The sequence below is a fragment of the Pagrus major genome, chromosome 23 (assembly GCF_040436345.1).
Source record: "Pagrus major chromosome 23, Pma_NU_1.0".
Lineage (NCBI taxonomy): Eukaryota > Metazoa > Chordata > Actinopteri > Spariformes > Sparidae > Pagrus > Pagrus major.
The window spans coordinates 8279267-8297843 of record NC_133237.1 but is presented as its reverse complement, the minus strand read 5'-3'; the positions used below and the strand labels follow the sequence as shown (position 1 = coordinate 8297843).

The 18577-nt window shown below is 38.4% G+C and overlaps 1 protein-coding gene across 2 annotated transcripts; it reads right to left on the bottom strand.

Annotated features, from left to right (window-relative positions):
• Positions 1 to 5240: 5240 nt before the first annotated feature.
• LOC141020074 (interferon-induced very large GTPase 1-like) lies at positions 5241 to 16700 on the bottom strand. Of its 2 annotated transcripts, none has more exons than XM_073495122.1 (6): positions 16635 to 16700; positions 12570 to 12701; positions 11935 to 11981; positions 11528 to 11642; positions 11327 to 11364; positions 5241 to 11235 (listed from the first exon to the last, which is right to left on the bottom strand). In XM_073495122.1, exons 2-6 carry the CDS (start codon positions 12637 to 12639, stop codon positions 6511 to 6513), a joined length of 4995 nt encoding a protein of 1664 aa, XP_073351223.1. In that variant the 5' UTR covers positions 12640 to 12701; positions 16635 to 16700; the 3' UTR covers positions 5241 to 6510. The 2 variants fall into 2 exon arrangements, with proteins under 2 accessions (XP_073351223.1, XP_073351224.1); XM_073495123.1 differs by having other exon boundaries at positions 5241 to 11232.
• Between the last annotated feature and the right edge of the window lie 1877 nt (positions 16701 to 18577).

Genomic DNA, 18577 nt, shown 5'->3' with positions numbered 1-18577 from the left:
TCACCAGGGACTTGAGTTCTGTCCAATCACAAACAAGAAGTGTTGTCCCACCTTTATCATTATATCAACTGTCATGTTTTCCAAAATGTTGGGTTTTTTTTTGGGACTGTTGTGTTTAAAATAGTTAGTTCTGCATTTATTTTTATGCAGAGGGGAAGAATGTGTGTGTTTGTGTTAAACATGTTTATCTGAAGCAGAATTCTTGAAGTTTTCAATGTTATAAATGTCCAATGTTTTAATTTGAGTGCTTCTGGTTTGGCTGGACAGTCAAACAGATGAAGAAGAAGAACTTCACTTTCTACCAGACAGTCACAAACCAGCATTATTATTGTACCATAATTCACCGCTGCTTCTTACCACATTCTGTTGGACAACCAGCCCTTACGCACTTACACACCTCAAGACTCAAGAGACTCAAGGAAGTTATGTCTTAACCAAGAGTGAGTCATTTTAATGGAAAGATTAAAAAATGTTGTTCAATCCATTTGAATGTGAAAGCAGAACTGATGATGATGCACTTTGTTCAGACAATAAAGCTCAAAACTGATAACTTGTTCCCCTTATTATTACACTATATTATTTTTAGAGAGATTTCAGCATGCTTCATCTGACGGAATAAGAATAACTAGACTTATATAAAAGAGAACGAGGTATAAACAAATACGATATTTTCTATAGAATCTTAAGATCAATGAATATTAATACTAACAACAATAAGACATTTTATGAAATACTAAAAAAGTGAGCTGTGGCTCTGCTGCCTGGTAATGATTACAGTCATTACAATTATATACAAAGAGTTTTGGCTGTACAGACATCAGCCTGTAGGCTATGGCTGCAGCTTTATGTCTCAAATAGTCAAAACCTTTACTGTCATTTACTGCTGCCAACGTATGTAACGCTGCTACTGTGATGATACATGACGGTTAAATATTGAATCTGTGTCTATAATAACCAGATCCTGACATGTAAATGTGATGTCTGTCTACCATACTGTCAACTTAAATATAGACAACTGACTGCATAATATATTAATCAGAATCAGAAATACTTCATTAAGCCCTGACGGGAAATTGCTTGTGTTACCGTCATGTATCATCACAGTAGCAGAGTTACATACGTTGCCAGCTGTAAACACATAAAAACATTATAAAAATACATCCGGTGGTTTGGTGCCCACCTGTTTACTGAACATGTCAGGAGTAGTTAAAGTTTATAATCATCAGAGGACGTTACAGATGTTGTTTCTGGTTCCTGTCTGTTTCCTGAATATATTCGTACGTGTGTGAATGTGTAAATGAGAGACATTAACTTATAGCACTTTGTAAAAGGAGCTTTCTAAAGTTCACTCCATTCACTTGTATTAGTTCACGGGGCAGAGCTGCCTCCTCCAATATGTCGGCGACGTCGATGTATCGCAGCAGCGGAACAACCCGCTCAATGAGGCGTCTCTGTATCTCTGTCTATGGTTTTATCTACTAACCACCATAGACCATGGATCTATTATAGATCCATGCCATAGACATATATACAACAACTCCACCACTGCTTCCTGGCTGCTGGCGACCATGACTTGCTTGTCAGAAAGACGTCGTTGGTGTAGACACTTGTCACTCAAACATGTCTGACCAATGGGGAAGCACCCGCCCACTGCGGTACGTTTGTGTCAAAATGATTCAAACAAAAAAAACAATTTCAAAACTTTTTTCACTTCAAATCGAAAAAAAAGTTCAATTAAAAAAAACCACTTAAAATGATTTTTTTTTTTTTTTGCATTTAAACAGTTTTTTCTTTGATTGAAAATATATTTTTTTTGATTGAAGCAACTTTTTTGGGATTGAATAATTAAGACACAAATGTCCTACCCATAACATGGTCCAAACACAAAAAAGATTACTTCAATCAAAGAAAACATTTTCAATCAAAAAAAAAGTGTTCAAGTGCAATTTTTTGAGTCTCAAATATTTTTTTGCATTCAAAAACATTTTTTCTATGATTGAAAAGGTTTATTTTTTGATTGAAGTGATTTTTTGATTGAAAATATTTTTTGTTTGTTTGAAGCAACTTCTTTTTTGATTGAATTATAAAGACACAAATGTCCTACCCATAATATGGCCCAAACACAAAACAACAATACTTCAATCAAAAAAGTTGCTTCAAACAAAAAACCTTCACTTCTATCAAAGAAAACATTTTCAAGCAAAGAAAAATAGTGTTCAAATGCATTTTTTTGAGTCTCAACTATATTTTTGCATTCAAACACTTTTTTTCTTTGATTGAAATGGGTTTTTTTGATTGAAAATATATTTTTTGATTGAAGCAACCTTTTTTTTGATTGAATAATAAAGACACAAATCTACCTTCATAGATAATTTAGCTTCCCCAGTACACACGAATAGTCTAACACTAGCGCGTATAACAATAATAACATTTATTTATCTCTGCTTTCAAACGTTCGGGCCGCCATGAGCAGGTAGCTAGGCTACTTACATGTTTAAGGTGGTACATCATGTTCATCGTGGAGGAGTGATAGGCGAAAGTTTGCATGTCACCTTCTTGGGGTCATCCTTCCTCTTTTCAAAATGATCCCATATTTTAGACGTCTTTCCCGACATGGTTGGCTATTAATTGTTAACTGTCTAACCGCGATGTCGAAGGAACCTGCCGTGTTAACAAAAAAAACACTGACAGTGAGTGAGTGTCACGACTTCCTGTATCTGGCCCTTCAAATTAAAAGCCCTCCAGCCTTTTATACACAGGCCAGCCACCAGTCACATAGATTTTGACTTAATTTTGACAAGACACGGCTCCAAATGTTTTTGTTTTCTTTCCTGCGACCAATGGACCAATGAAATTTTGGTCGGCTAATGATTTTTTGGTTGACCAGTGCTTGGTCGACTATTTGGGGGCAGCCCTAGTGAGAAACACTATTAATTAAGAGATGTAGATCCAGTGGCGTATCCAGGACATTTTTACTGGGGTGGCCCAGATGGGACACAAAGCTAGTGTGGGGTGGCCATGGCATAGCGAAGTTTAATACCACGTAAGCAGCCGACCGCGGTTCGAATCCTGGCTGGACGTCCTTTGCTGCGTGTCACATCCCCTCTCTCTCCCATAATTTCCTGTCTGGTAACTGTCAAATAAAGGTGTCTATGCTGGTAAAAAAATCTTTTTAAAAAAAGTAATTTTTTAAATTCCATTTCCACCTATCACAGGCCTCAGGAGTCTCTGGTTATTTTAACATATCTATTTTTAATCAGTAATTATGTTCAGGATAGGGTACAAATTTTCTAAAAGCCATTTCCTTGGAGTGGATTAAAGTCCTCATCTCTTCACAAGTTAGATTAGGGTAGCAAAATTCAACGCTCGTAACTCATCCTATAGAATAACATTAATCAGTCATCAGCTCATCATCTGTGTCACCTGTACTGTTACCTGTTTTTGCTTTACTAATTGAGGCGCCATCTTGTGGTTACATAAAAACACAGCAATCCAGGCAACAGAACAAACCAAAAACTTCAAATCAAAGCTTAATACTTAAAGATAGGCCTTATTGAAAAGTTTATCTGTCAGCAAAAGACAAACTAAGCTTGTAAGGAAAAAACAGAAATATTTGTTGTTCTTTACATGCTTAGTTTATGTTATTATTTAGCTTAGATATAATTTGTTGGAGATACTGGAATTTGATTTTTTTGATTTGTTCTTTGCCAGGTGTGTTTTTATTTGACCACAAGATGGAGCCTAAATTAGTAAAGCAAAGAAATGTTATTCAATCAATCAATCAATCAATCAGTCAGTCAGTCAATTCACTTTGAAGTAATAGATATAACTACAAACGTCAAGCAGGATCATTGTCAAATTGGGTTAGAATCGGTGTGTAAAATACAGGATGGGGCTCTGGAGGCCCTTAAATAACAGCTTCGACTCCATTAACATGTCAAAAAGAAAGGAGGTGTCAACAATGTGCCTCATTATGTCTATTTATAGTATCTACAAAGGTTTATTTTTACATAACTACCGACATCTTCGATCACTTTTAATAACACAATTAACACATATTGCATCTCAAGCATTTGTGGCATTTGAATGCAATTTGCTCTGCCTCTGCCTATTTAACCTCTAAAACATGTGAAATGTGACGATGAGCTAATTGATACAAACAAAAAGTCCTTTATCTCCAAGAGAAAAGTCTTTAAACAGCCCTTAAATCACAGAGCAAATAAATAAATCACAGCTTGTTCTTGTGTTATAGCTACTTAAATCTAGACTGTCACACTATATTTCACACACTGGTTGGTCAAAAATATAACATTAGCTCTAATGAACACACACATCTGCAAAAAACACCCTGAGTCTTCAGTCCAGAAAACAGCGCTTCATATTTCATGGCGGCATCCAAATAACAATAAAAAAACCCAAAAACGCTAACATTAAATGCTAACTTGGTTTGCAGGCTGCTAAGCTAGGATAGCTAAGCAGCTAGTTCGTCTTTTAGCTAGCAGCTAAAAGATGAACTAGCTAGCTGTAGACTAGCTTAGCTAGCTAGCAGCTAAAAGACTAGTGCAGTTTAGTAGCTAGGCTGCTAGCTTAGCTAGCTAGTGCAGTGCAGTAGCTAAGCTGCTAGCTTAGCTTTTAGCTGCTACTTAGTGCTAAATAAAGTTTTCCTACACATTCAGAGGGAACTACGACATAACTAAACATTAAATTACCATACTTCTCAGTCGACAGATTTCAGCGTTTTTATCCAGCAGTTGACGTTGTCACTGTGACCGTCCTCCTGTTTCATTACCGACCGGACCAGCAGCAGCAGCAGATGCAGCGCTCATCTCTCATGGCTCACCTATCAGACCTGCATGGCCAAACGTCCGCTGAGCAGAAATCAGCTCTCACAGCCTCAGTACGACCATTACTGTGTTAGTTAAAAATGTAAAACTGGCCCTAAATCAGCTGATCAGCTGTCATCATTGATTGACAGCATTTCTCTTGTTTCTTGTGTTGACGAACTTGACCAGCTACCTATCAGATCTGGGGTGGCCACAGGGGCCACCCCTGAATGAGTTTTCAGGGTGGCCCCTGAATGAGTTTTCAGGGTGGCCCCGGCAGTGTCGTATCCAGGACATTTTTACTGGGGTGGCCCAGATGGGACACAAAGCTAGTGTGGGGTGGCCATGGCATAGCGAAGTTTAATACCACATACGCATTTGTCAGTTCAAAACCATTAATCAGAAAGAAACCCGGTCTTTTAGTGAACAGAAAGTATTTATTTCCATCACCTATAACCACACTAATAACATACAAGTTAAACTCAGTTTTTTTTTCATACATTATCACTGAAAGGTCAGTTTATTGAATGATAAAAGCATCTAACAATGATTCTTCTCACAAAGACAACACTGTCTACATTAATTCAGGATATTAGAGTAGTTTGCTTTTGATGGAGCAGAAATCTGACCAGACAAAAATAAAAAACTCATGTTAATGTGGACATATTAAGATTAGGTAAAATGAGATTACACTTCATATACTTAAAAAACATAAAGCATCCACTATCATGAAGATGGTATGTTCTTTAACGTGAACATACAAAGAAGTTCATCGTTACAGCATAAAAATACTAAAGGCAATATTTGTTTGACATGATTTTCAGGTGTGATTTTTAGAAACTGAACGCATTAAACCATTCCTCATTGTATAAGAATTACATATTTTATCTGACAATATATATCTGACAACTCTGTCCATGTTAATAAAACTTCAGAACTAAAATGTAAATATAAAACTTAAAAAGCAATAAATAAAGGTGATAACATGTTCATGTTGTCAAGTCTTTCAAGAGAGTTTAACATGATAAAATAAAATGAAAAGAGAAATAAAAAATGTGGCCTCGTTCCATCATTCAAACTGAAATAATTAGAAGTATAATCATAAAACTCAAACATCGTGTTTCAACTTCTGGCACATTTCTTCGCTCCTTGAAACAAATTTAACAGAAACATTTCAAACATATTGTAAAAAAACAACAAATGATTAAACAAAAACTACATCAAAATAAAGATTTAGATATTTATCTGCAAAAAACATTAAAAAGTAGGAATATGAAATAAAAAACTTGAAATACTCTTTGATTACATGCTGATATAGTAGAAGTACGTAATATTGTGCATCCTGTAAAACAATGATGTAATAGGATTCAGTTTCAATCAAACAGTGACACAATGTAAGAATTCTTGTCTTAATTTCCTTTTAAGTCATGATTACATAGAAAATGTTGCCATGAATCCTACATACGTACATGTAACTGACTTTGTTCATGTGAATTATAACTATTGTTCTTTTGCATTATTTTCCTTGTTGCCTTCACCTCAATCAAGCAAACAGACTTTTGTTGTCTGAATCCATTTCTCACTCACAGACAAATTCACCTGTCAGTGATAAAATCAATTTTGTTATTCTGTGATTCATGAATAACGAGAGATTTTCAGCAGGCTTGTAGTTTTATTGGCTCACTCACTACTTGAACATTTCATCCAGACTTTTAATGGCATCTTCTTTAGTGTGTTTTTTCCACTCTTTGGGAATTTCACCAAGGCCCTCGAATTTTAATTTATAGTGTTTCTCCAGTTCCTTCTGAAAGCGACACACAAACCATGTCCAAAATTTCACCTTTGACTCATCAGGGGTAATTCTCCAGTCAGCAAACCTTGGCCCAGCAGTTCGGTACTCTTTATAGGGAATCAGTTTTTCTGAATCTTGACAAGGGTAAAATTTTCGATCACTTGCAACTTTTGTTGTGCAGAAATCAACACTCAGTTCCACTCTGTCTTTGTAGTGAAATCCATTGACTGCAGCAGATCGATGAAAAGGCACGCTGTGGTCACCAGGACTGTGATCGGCCAGTGTGTTGGTACAAACAGCTGCACAGAATGGACACTTCACCCAGCAGCAGTCACACAGCTGATCAATGAGGATTTGATCAGGCTGGTCCTTGAATTCCTTCATCTTATCCAGTGAGAGGCTGCTCATCTCCTCCATGATGCATTCAAGGCCTTTCTCGATTTCTTCTTTAAGAAAGTCAAATTCATTTATGTCTCTGAAGTTTTGAGCGGAAATGGTGAATATTAGTTTACTGTGCAGCAAACTGGAAAATTCCTTCACCCACTTGTCGATGTCCCCTTTCTCTGTTTCGATTTTCACCGTTGCCTCAAATAAAGCCTGACTCACAGATGTTTTGATGTCTTCAACATTTTTCTTGAGTATATTCTGTGCTTTATCTCTTTGTTTTGAGGAGATGTATTTCTCTACTTCCTCTTTTATATAAGCCTCAACTTGCTTCCTTGGATGTTGGATGTAGGTGATAAAACCATCAAATTTCTCTTCCTCTGCCAGTGACTTCAACGCATGTTTCTCTAAGTTCAACCTGTTCCCATTGAATGCTGGGACGTTGCACCTCATCTCATCAGCGATGCCACTAGCAGTCTTGTTACAGACGGCCTCAACAGTGGAACTCTTCAGTTTTTCACAGATCAGTTCTCCAAGCACAACAGCAGATGAGCTTCCTTTGCAGACGCTTTTGAAAATGTTGTAATATTGCTCTTTCTTGCTTTCTAAATAAACAAGTGCATCGTTGTTCATTTTGAATTTCTTGTGCGACTCTGTCAGCCAACTCTGTGCTCTGTGAAATACATACAGCACAAGATCAACTGTAAACTCCTTCTTCAGAGTATATTTCCTCTTTGATTCAAATTCTGTCACCTTTTCTTTTACTTTGTTGGCCACTTCTGCCAGGTAAGCTGGACTGTAGCCTTTTGTTGCTACAGGTTTGCTTTTGATTGCATCAAGGGACTGTTGTTCAAAATCGTCAATGAGGGATCTGATCTGTTGCTGTTCATCAGACCCTTTAAGGAAAGATGTGACTTTGTCCCACAATTTACGGCTAGCTACATAATGACTGTAATCTCCAACCCCAGATATTTTTTTGTAGTTGCCACTGCTTCTGGATTCATCTATGAGAGCCCATTCAAAACCAAGCTCATGAAGGATTTCTGACTGATCTGCTTCATAGTTGATGTCCTTGATAGATGTTGTTCCAGCAGTTAACTCACTCACCCAGCCTCTCCAAACTGAGTTGAACTGCTTTCTAAGTTCCTCTTCATCATTTACCTTGTCTTTTAACTGATGAGCGAGCTCTTTACTCTTTTGTAGCAGTTTGTCCTCAAACTCTGTCTTCTTATCATCAAGCTTTTTACAGGCCTTCTTCTGCTGGATAACTTCATCCAGTTTTCTTTGGACTCCTCTCACTTGTTCATCATGAAACTCCTTGATTTTGCTTTCAAATGTGCCTCGCCACTGAACCAACATTTCTTTGTCTCTGTCATTATCAAAGTATGTTGTCATTGCATTTTGGATTTCTTCATAAGTTTTGCTCATTTCTTTAGAAAGATGACTGTGCTCAATCTTGTCCAGGTTTCTATTTTCTATTCTGTTGTAAAGCTGGTTTTCAATGGTCAACATTTTGCCTCTCAGGGTCCAGGTCCAGTTCCCATATTGGACCTCAAGATTTCTGTACACTGCGATTTCATGTGTGTTTTTGAAACTGAACACAAAGTTTTCGTTCAGCAGGGCATTCCACAGGTCATGAATTTTGCTTTTGAATTGTTTGAGAGTAATCCCTTCAGACTGTGAAGCTTTAGAGAGGATGAAGGTCTTCAGCTCTTGGATGCTCTCACTGTAACCTGGATTTGGAGGAGCCATCGGTGGACTTCCCTCCCACAGTTGGGCAAAGTACTTCACATCTTTTTGAACATCAAATGCAATGATGTCACTGAAGCACTCAGCATCACAACCCTCCTCCTTTGCAGCAAGTTGGGCCATCTGGTCCAGTTTGTCTTGCAGGCGTCTCTTTCCATCCATGTTCATCTCTTTAGCTGAAATATCTGTGACATTCTGATGAACAAACACACAACTTGGAGAAAGTTTAATTTTCTTCATCCTCATGACAGCCTGAACAACAATCTGCAGAACATCTTGCATGTCAGCTGGATTCTCTCCAAAGATGTTGATCAATGTCATGTTTCCCAGACCAACAACAAATGTTGCCAGTTCATTGTCGTGGTGAAGAGTGGTGTTACCTGCCAACTCAAGAGCACGCAGTCCTTCAGTGTCCACCACCAGAACGTAGTCAAACTGAAAGTCTTTCTTGATCTCCTCTGACACTCTGACCAGCTGCATGAAGGCACCCTTGGTGCACCTGCCAGCACTCACTGCAAACTGTAGCCCAAACATGGCATTCAGCATAGTTGATTTTCCACTGCTCTGTACGCCTAAAACTGACAAAACAAAAACTCTCTTGTTGCCCAGTTTCTTGATGACTTCATCTAAAAGACTAGAGATCCATGTTAAAGGCACGTGACCTGCATCACCATCCATCAGCTCCATTGGGTGTCCTGATATCATCAGCTCTGCAGCCAGCTCAGGGTATTTAGACCAGTCAGTCTGTCCACTTGTTGGTTGTTTCTTCAGAGATTTATGGGCTTCATAGATCTGTCCCATTTCTCTAAATATGTGCTCCAAGCCAAAAGATGCTGACTGTAGTTTGGTTGATATTTCTTCAAGCTCATTTCGCTTCATTTTTAGCTGATCAGATTTGTCATGCTTCTTCTTCAAAGACAAGACCTCAGACCATTTGTCATCATAGCTTTGGAGAATTGAAGAGAGATCATCTGTGCAGAGGGCATCCATTAAGATCTGAGTCCATTTCAGGAAATACTCTCTGTCTGTTGATTTCAAAGATGAGAGGCTTTCAATGAACAACTTCATCAGCTCACTACAGGAAGCTTTGCATTGATCTTCTCGTATTCGCTTCAGTTGTTGTTCCTTTTCAGATTTCTCCTTCTCAATGTGTCCTGTGAGGCGATACAGTTCTTTGTTTGTTCCGCACCACTTGCTCCACAGTTGGCCTTGACATTTGAGAAATGTATCTTTAATCTCTAGACCATCCATCCCCTGAAGCAACTTCACTATTCCCTCAGCAGCAGATTTCCCTTTTTGGCAGAGATGGTCATTTTCATCCACTCTGATTCCAGAGACCTCAGCCATGGTTTCAAGCTGGAAGGATGCATGTGGTCCAGACAAAATGTTTCTAATGATTCCTTTCAGTTCTTCAGAAACATCTGACTGGCTTCTGTCCTTCAGACCCATTCTGTATTTTCCCTTTTTCGTCTCAACAGTATCCAAATTTCCATCAACAATGAGACAAATGAGAGGCTTCTGAGACTTGAAAAGACCTGAGATAACTGCAGAACTTTTGTCACCTTTTTCCAGAGTTGGTACAAGAACAACATTGACTGAAGATTTTTCAGTCAGTATGTCACGCTGTTTTTCATTTAACAGAGCATCACCATGAATATTACAGAAGGCAATGCAGTCAGTGAAGGCATCACTAGGTTTTCCAGCTGGGCAGTACCAGGCAATCTCTGCCACTCCATCCATCAAATGGCGAGACTTTGTGCTACCTCGACAGTTTCTGTGGAAGAAGGTGTTGTGACGGTCGTTGATCAAAGTGTTCATCAGCTGAGATTTAGATTGAGACAGTGAACCCAGACGGAAAAATGACACCATGGGTGTCTCAGCATTGCAGATGGGCATACTCTTCATGGTGACAGTGTTTGAATTATCTTTGGTTTGAGTTATCTTCCATGTTTTTCTTATTTGTCTGAAAGTCCACAGAGGACATTCAATGTCCATTGTGACTGGGTCAGGAACAAGCAAAGGTACAGCGTACTGACATTGTGACAGCTTTGTAATCATGTACTGTTTAAAAAAGCTGTCTGAGCAGTGAAATACTGCCATCTGTACGTCCATTGGATGCACATCAGACTGTTTTGATTGATCAGAGTCTACAGTGGTGCTGAAAAAAGCCTCTAAATCACTATCGTCTGTCTCAGAACTGTCAACCTCTGGAACAGGATTTGAATGGCTGACCTCAGAACTGTCTTGTCTTACAGGAATATATCTGGCTCTGTAGTCTAACATCATCAGCCTGTGAAGAAAAGTGTGAGCTAGATCTTTCTCACATGTGACATGATCCTGTTTCACAGGTGGACCTATCTGAAGAAAATCTGCTGGTGAAAACTTCTGTTGATGTTTGTCTTGAAGGTGAAGTCTGCCGAGCAGTGTTTCAGTTTGTGCTTGATATTGTTTCTTCATGTTGGTCTCTTCAGAAATCTTCTCTGACTGCTGTAAATAAGTAAATGGAACTGTAGGTAATATGTGGGATATGAAGTAAATAGTCCTAAAGATCTTGTTAATAAAGTTAAGAGTCTCTTACCTTATCCTTGTTTCCACACAGATTCATATCTGAAGTACCTGCAGCAGAATAATTAACTTCATCATCAAAGGGTCAGAGCAACGTGCTTTTGGACCATTTTTTCATTTTATCCTGTAACATCTGGACTTTTATCATTTAAATCAGTTTTGATTGTGACACTTTCATGTTATTGTACTATTAAATAAGTCAACAAAATCTTACCATTCTCTTTGGTTGCAGATGGTACAGACTTGATTTCAGACTCTCCTGCTACTGGTGTGTTGTTGTCATTCTTCTCGCAGTGTTCAACATCAGCAGGTTTATCCACTGGGTCACACTAAGAAACAAAATTATTATTATAACACACAGTAGTACCACCAGAAATAAAATAGAGGAAAGCAATTTGCACAAACTAAATGCAATCAGATTTGTAATTTAGTGAGAAGAAAGTAAGTTCTTCTGGGAAAGTGTTTTCAACTCATCCATGTGTAACCAGGAGATCCAAACTGTTCAAGTCTAAGCTAAAAACGTAAACAGCTCCAATCTTCAGTTGAAGCTCTAACTTTAGAAAAAATCGTTGGCATTAAACATAAATACTGCTGTGAGTACTGAGGTTGAAAAGATCTCACCTTTACGTTGGTTTTAGGTTCACTCTCCTCCTCCTCCAGCTCCTCTCCTGCAGGGTAATGTAACAACAAGCAGATCACAGGATTGAAGTTGTCAGTGAACTATTCCAGCTGAAGAGGGTTTATTTGCAAAAATTATGTGTGTGTTCAAAAAGTTCACTGTTCAACAAGATGCATCTCCTCTATACCAAATAGAGATGAGGTGCTTTAATATTAAAGCAACATTATGTAGAAATTGGCATTTTGTGCAATTTGGCACCCCCACAGTTTCTGAGTGCAACACCACTGTCGTTGACACAAATCCCAGGTCTGTAACAATCTGTCAGATGTAAAGTAGGTGACAACTACGAACAAAACTCATTACATCATAACAATGTTGTGTGTTGAAAACTTGTATGTTGCAGTAAACATGTATGTAACACTGTGATCCTCTCACTGAAGTTACATAGTGCAGAAACAAGTGATGGGGACAGAGTGGCTGAGACAGAGACACCATTCACCTTATTACAAGACATTGTACCATCAACATGATTTTGAAGCTGTTATTATAAGGTAAAAAAGTTCAATCGTGTTGCTTTAATAACAGAAAGATTTAAAAAATGCAAGACAACAATAGTATGAAATGAAATGATTCTTACTTTCTTTGGTAGCTGTTGAAACTGTCTGAGATGTTTGACTTGTGTCCTTCACTGCTGCACTCTCCTCCATGGACCTCTCACTCGTGTTGCTGCTGCTTTCACTCTTGATCTCTTTACCTTCATCAGCCTCTTCTGTTGAAGGGTCAAAGACAACAAATATCAGAGATTAGATTAGTTCCTGTATTTCTTCCAGGCCTGGACTGGCCATAGGGAGAACCGGGAGTATTCCCGAAGCGCCAGCCTATGATTGGCCTGTGTCTCTCTCTCTCTCTCTCTCTCTCTCTCTCTCTCTCTTTTTTTTTTAACAGGCTGCCGGTCAGCCGGCGTCGCGGCTATCTAACTTTTTTTTCTAAGTCAGAGAGGCAGGCCAGGCCAATCAGAGGCCGCTCAGTCCAGTAGCATGTGAGGAGGACAAGACGATTGGTTGGTTTCGATTAACACCCGCCCCAACAGTCCGTATCAACCACACAGACAGCGTGTGGAGGAAGGGGTGTGTGACGTGTGTCTGGTACCTGCTGCGGTGTGTGTGTGTAGCAGCACTATATATATAGTTTGTATTATTATTATTATTATTATTATTATTATTATTATTATTATTATTATCATCATCATCATCATTATTATTGGTATTATTACTATTTTTCTGCATATTCTTGACTTTGAATGGGAGCAGCTGTAACGCAAGCAATTTCCCGTCGGGGATTAATGAAGTATTTCTGATTCTGATTAATATATTATGCAGTCAGTAGTCCATATTTAAGTTGACAGTATGGTAGACAGACATCACATTTACATGTCAGGATCTGGTTATTATAGACACAGATTCAATATTTAACCGTCATGTATCATCACAGTAGCAGCGTTACACACGTTGGCAGCTGTAAACACATAAAAACATTATAAAAGCACATCCGGTGGTTTGGTGCCCACCTGTTTACTGAACATGTCAGGAGTAGTTAACGTTTATAATCACCAGAGGACGGTACAGACGTTGTTTCTGGTTCCTGTCTGTTTCCTGAATATATTCGTACGTGTGTGAGTGTGTAAATGAGAGGCATTAGCTTATAGCACTTTGTAGAAGGAGCTTTGTAAAGTTCACTCCATTCACTTGTATTAGTTCACGGGGCAGAGCTGCCTCCTCCAATATGGCGGCGACGTCGACGTACAGTCCAGCGCTCAATGAGGCGTCTATGTATATATGTCTATGGTGCCGAGAGGGAAAGAGAGAAAAAAAGAAAGGCGCTGGAGGATGACGCGGCCAAATGCCTAAAGTTGACTAATTTATTCAGACCAAATGGGATATAATCATTCCATTATTATGTATATGAATACAAGGGCAAATCAAGTGAGACATAGGCTACACTATCTTACTGTATGGACTATAGTGTATGGAAAAACACTGTAAGCATATGTTTGCTATTCAAAGGTGGTGATGCTGATGACATCAGTCCTGCTGGTGCTTCAGGAGCAGCCGGTGCAGAGCAGCTGGCAGAAGGTACAGAATCATTTCTACAGTAGAGCAACAACATGCAACAAGTTGCAGACATATGAACACCACCAGGCACTGCCATTTGACATAAATGGCTCTCATTTGTAATAATAGCTGTCTTGGCATTACAGCATTATTCTATTAAGCGCTAGTGTTGTTGAATTTTGCTGTCTGTTGCTGACTTGCTGTTATGTATCCCAGCCCAAACATGAAAGCTATGTATTCCAACCTTAGATTTAGGTTGGGGTTCATTAGTATTCCCCGGTATGATAATTAGAGCCTATATAAAATATTAGTCAATATTATGTGATTGCTTATTAGGAACTATGCTCTCGGACTGTATTATACATTGCATATATGTGTCTGTCAGTGCGTGCGTGCGTGCACGTGTTCTGTGAACATGTGTTCGAAGGCTGTCCCCTCATAGCTGATTAATTGTTTGATTTGGACTTAGTTGTCTTTGTTTATTAGGTTATATTGTAGGCTACACATAAAAAATATGTGCCAATGAGGCAGTTGATATTCTACATGACATGACTTTTTATGTATAGCTGTAACCTTGGCACTACTTATTATGTAAAACCTTTATTCTCTTCTATTAAGTGTGTTAGTGGATTTTGCTGAGGATTGTTGTGTTACTGTATTTACCAGCAAACATAAAAGTTACTGTACCAACCTTAGATTGTACAATAGGTCCCATATGTGGACTTCTATTTGGTGTGTGTGTGTGCGTGTGCGTGTGTGCATGCGTGCGTACCTGCGTGCGTGCATGTGTGCATGCGTGCCCATGCATGTAGGTGTGGGTGTGAACGTGCGTGTGTGGGCAAGGCCAGGGTGGCCTGGTTACATGACTGACTCCTGGCCTGAAAAAGTCTCCCAGTCCGGCCCTGGAAATATCTGTACATTTTATCTTGATAAAGCAATGTAGGTGTAGGTTGTTAAACTGTTACCTGTACTGTACATTTACTGCCACTAGACAACTTCACTAAACTTTGTGTCTACTGTGGAGGCTAACAGCTGTCTGCTCTGAGCGCTCCACTCACTAAAGACCTGAGCCACACCACTCTTTTAACACCAAGCCAAGCTCAGTGGATGACATAAAAGTCCCAGATTCTGTAGTTCTATCTTGGCATCAGTTTTTATTTTTTAAATAAAAAATTAAAACATTGTCAGGAAAGATCCTAAAAATACAAACACACTGGAGTGGGGCTTCAAAAAGCACCCAGATGTTGGAGCACCATTTATTTATGCAGCAAGGAATTATCATGCCATTGGAGCTTCAAGTTTGAGTCTCTAGCCAGAGCCTCTCTCTCCTCTCATCCGCATAACACGGCGGTCAAGCCCACCTCCACTCCGTAAACCCCGGTCAAACTAGCCCCCAGTTACTTTGTGGTGCCTGTATATAGTAGATATTACGGTAATGCAGCGCAAGAACAGAGTTCAAAATGAAAGCAACGACCTATGAACGTAATTTCTCATTTATTCACTCGGTCTGTTAATTAATTTAATTAATTGATCGATTAGATAATTAATTGAGCATTTAAGGAATTCATAGATTATTTACTTAATTCATTTTACCATCGTAATTCTGATCACATTGAAGCCTTCTTAAAATTTTGAAATTCCACATCGGAACTTCCTGGTATTATCGGAGTGACACTCTGAGGTGGAGTACTATCATTCTGACTGAAATCAGTCTGTGGAAACGGTAGTTTTCTTTTAACGTATATTCATATGGAAATATTTCAAGTATTTGACAATGAAGTGGGCTTCAATTTTTGAAATCCGTCATCAGAAGCTCCTGATGTTGAGGATATTTTTACGTTTTACTAATTATTCACACAATTGAAATGCCATGGCCTCCATCTTCTAAGGCTTCGATGTGATCAGAATTACGATGGTAAAATGAATTAATCGATTAACTAATCGATTAATTAATTCATCAATTAACAGACTGACCGATGAGAAATTGTGTTCATTGCTTTATTTTGAATTCTATTCTTGCGCTGCATTACCATAATATCTACTATATATAGGCACCACAAAATAACTGGGGGCTAGTTTGACCGGGGTTATCGGAGTGGAGGCGGGTTTGACCGCAGTTGCATAACCCTTGTGAAGTGTCAATAAATCTCCTTGCACTCTACTCCCTGCCTTGTTGTCCGCTTCTGGGTCCTACCAAAACTACGCATTGTAACATTAGGGCAAATATTGGTATGTGCAATTAATTTTAATAATTAATCTTGAAAGTTCTAATTAATTAAACGCTTGACAACCTTAATAAAAAATACACACAGTACATTTAAGAACATCAATAGTACATAAAAGATAAAACATTACATCTGTCTGTTTTTTAATGCAGTAAAAAGTTGAATGTTGTTCGGACCACCAGTTAGGAGATTAGGTAGAAAAGATAAAATTAAATGAATATTAAACTTAATTAAAATTTGAATTTTGGTCTTACATTTGGGAAATTATGTTCAAAGGTCTTAACGTTTCTACATAAAGTAAAGTATGGTAAAGGTAATCCATTTCAAATATGAAATTTAATCTGATAATAAAAACTGTAAACTCACCTTTGTGTTTTAATAGTTCTGCCTGGTCTCAGTAGATGTGCTGCCTTGTTACAAATCCTTCAAAATAACCAGAGTTCACAATATGAGCTGTTTGTCTGCCCCTCACACATTTTCCTGTCTGTACTGCAAAATAAACTTCTGCATTTATATAAACCAGTGATGACAAAGAGTGAAAGTGAAAGCAGTTCAGCTCAAACTCGTGATTTCCCCGAAACCCTACAACTGATACCATTGAATTAACCATTAACAAAACACACAATGGTTCAGTGCTTTTTCAAGTCTGTCCTCTAATCTGATCTAAAAAAAAAAAAGAAAGAAATGTATTGCTATACATCTTTTCTACGGTAAAAAGTAGAATCTTGTTTACAAACAGTAAGAAGATCAGTTAAAAAAGATTGACCAGTGACTATATGATGAAATAAATATTAAATTTACTGTAAACATTAAAATGCTATACGCTGGTTTAGCTCAGTGAGTCCTGAGGTTTTTTTTAATTTGCTGTTGAGCTGTGCAATGGCAGAGTGAATAAATTGTTTTTCAGAGGTGTCAAGTAACGAAGTACAAATACTTTGTTACCTTACTTAAGTAGAAATTTTGGGTATCTATACTTTACTGGAGTAATTATTTTTCAGCCAACTTTTTACTTCTACTCCTTACATTTTCACAAAATTATCTGTACTTTCTACTCCTTACATTTTAAAAATAGCCTAGTTACTCGTGAAATTTTGCTGCACCTCTGATGCGCCTCCGGAGAGGCACAGTATTGGCGAACCGAATCAGTGTGAACGGATAAGCCGGCGGCGCGGAGCGGGGGCGTGTCGGTCTGGTGTTCACTGTCTGATAACTGTACAGATCCTTCACTCAACAAAATATAGATACAAAGCAACGTTACATGACCATACAACAGTAACGTAGTAACTGGTTGTGTCTTTGGCAACTTATATGAGGAAAAAAATACCGCAGTTATTCGTGGAGAAGTCCGACCGACTCTTCGTCACATTTCTGCCCGAAAAACAGTGTCCCCGGCAAAAAACTTTAACTCGCCAAATGTTTGTTGCGGTGAAGACTTCAGTGAACTTTCCCCCATAAACAGCCTCCCTCCCCGCAAGTGATAGAGTCAGACAGCATCCCGTTTACTGATGGCGATTATGTAATTAAGAGAAAAACGTAACTTTGTCATTTTCCAGGATGTTTGGTGGGTCAGGATCCCAATCACAGCACATTATAACAGCATCCATATGATTATAAACAGTCAGCGGATACATGTTTAGATTAACAGGAGGACACCGGGGAAAACACATTGAAAAAAACACACACGTCATCATCATGACGTGTACCGTCACGCCTCTTTTGGAGCTGCGGCGCCGACTTTCTGTGTGAATTACACTCTTTTACACTCTTTTTTGTATGTACTTTAAAAAAACTGTTTTCTAATGTAACATTAACTTGATATTGACATTAAAAAATGTTTTAATACATAATCCATGTCTTATTATAAATTAGGTTGTCATGGTATCAATCTGAAAGGTAAAACCATGGAATTTTACTCAATGGCCTTTGTGCCCTGTCATGTGGCCTTGGTGCCCCTAAAATGACGAAATTCCAACCCTGTCCGACACCCTATTGGTTTGTACGCGATCCATCGCCCCATAACATTATAGTCATTATAGCCTTTAGAAAAATGTTTTTTTGGGGAGGTGGGGTAGTGCACTATAGGCCCCTGTGGCGTAGCCTAAGCTTTTGTCCTTAATGGCATTTTTTCCCCTTACATTACTTTTACTTTTATACTTTAAGTAGTTTTGAAACCAGTACTTTTACACTTTTACTTGAGTAAAAAGCTTGAGTTGATACTTCAACTTCTACAGAAGTATTTTTAAACCCTAGTATCTATACTTCTACCTGAGTAATGAATGTGAATACTTTTGACACCTCTGTTGTTTTTC

Coding starts and splice junctions, on each gene's coding strand:
- LOC141020074 (XM_073495122.1), bottom strand. CDS start 12,639: ATGGAGGAGAGTGCAGCAGTGAAGGACACAAGTCAAACATCTCAGACA. Junction 11,643..11,934: donor AACCTAAAACCAACGTAAAG/GTGAGATCTTTT, acceptor TTTGTTTCTTAG/TGTGACCCAGTGGATAAACC. Junction 11,365..11,527: donor ATCTGCAACCAAAGAGAATG/GTAAGATTTTGT, acceptor ATTCTGCTGCAG/GTACTTCAGATATGAATCTG.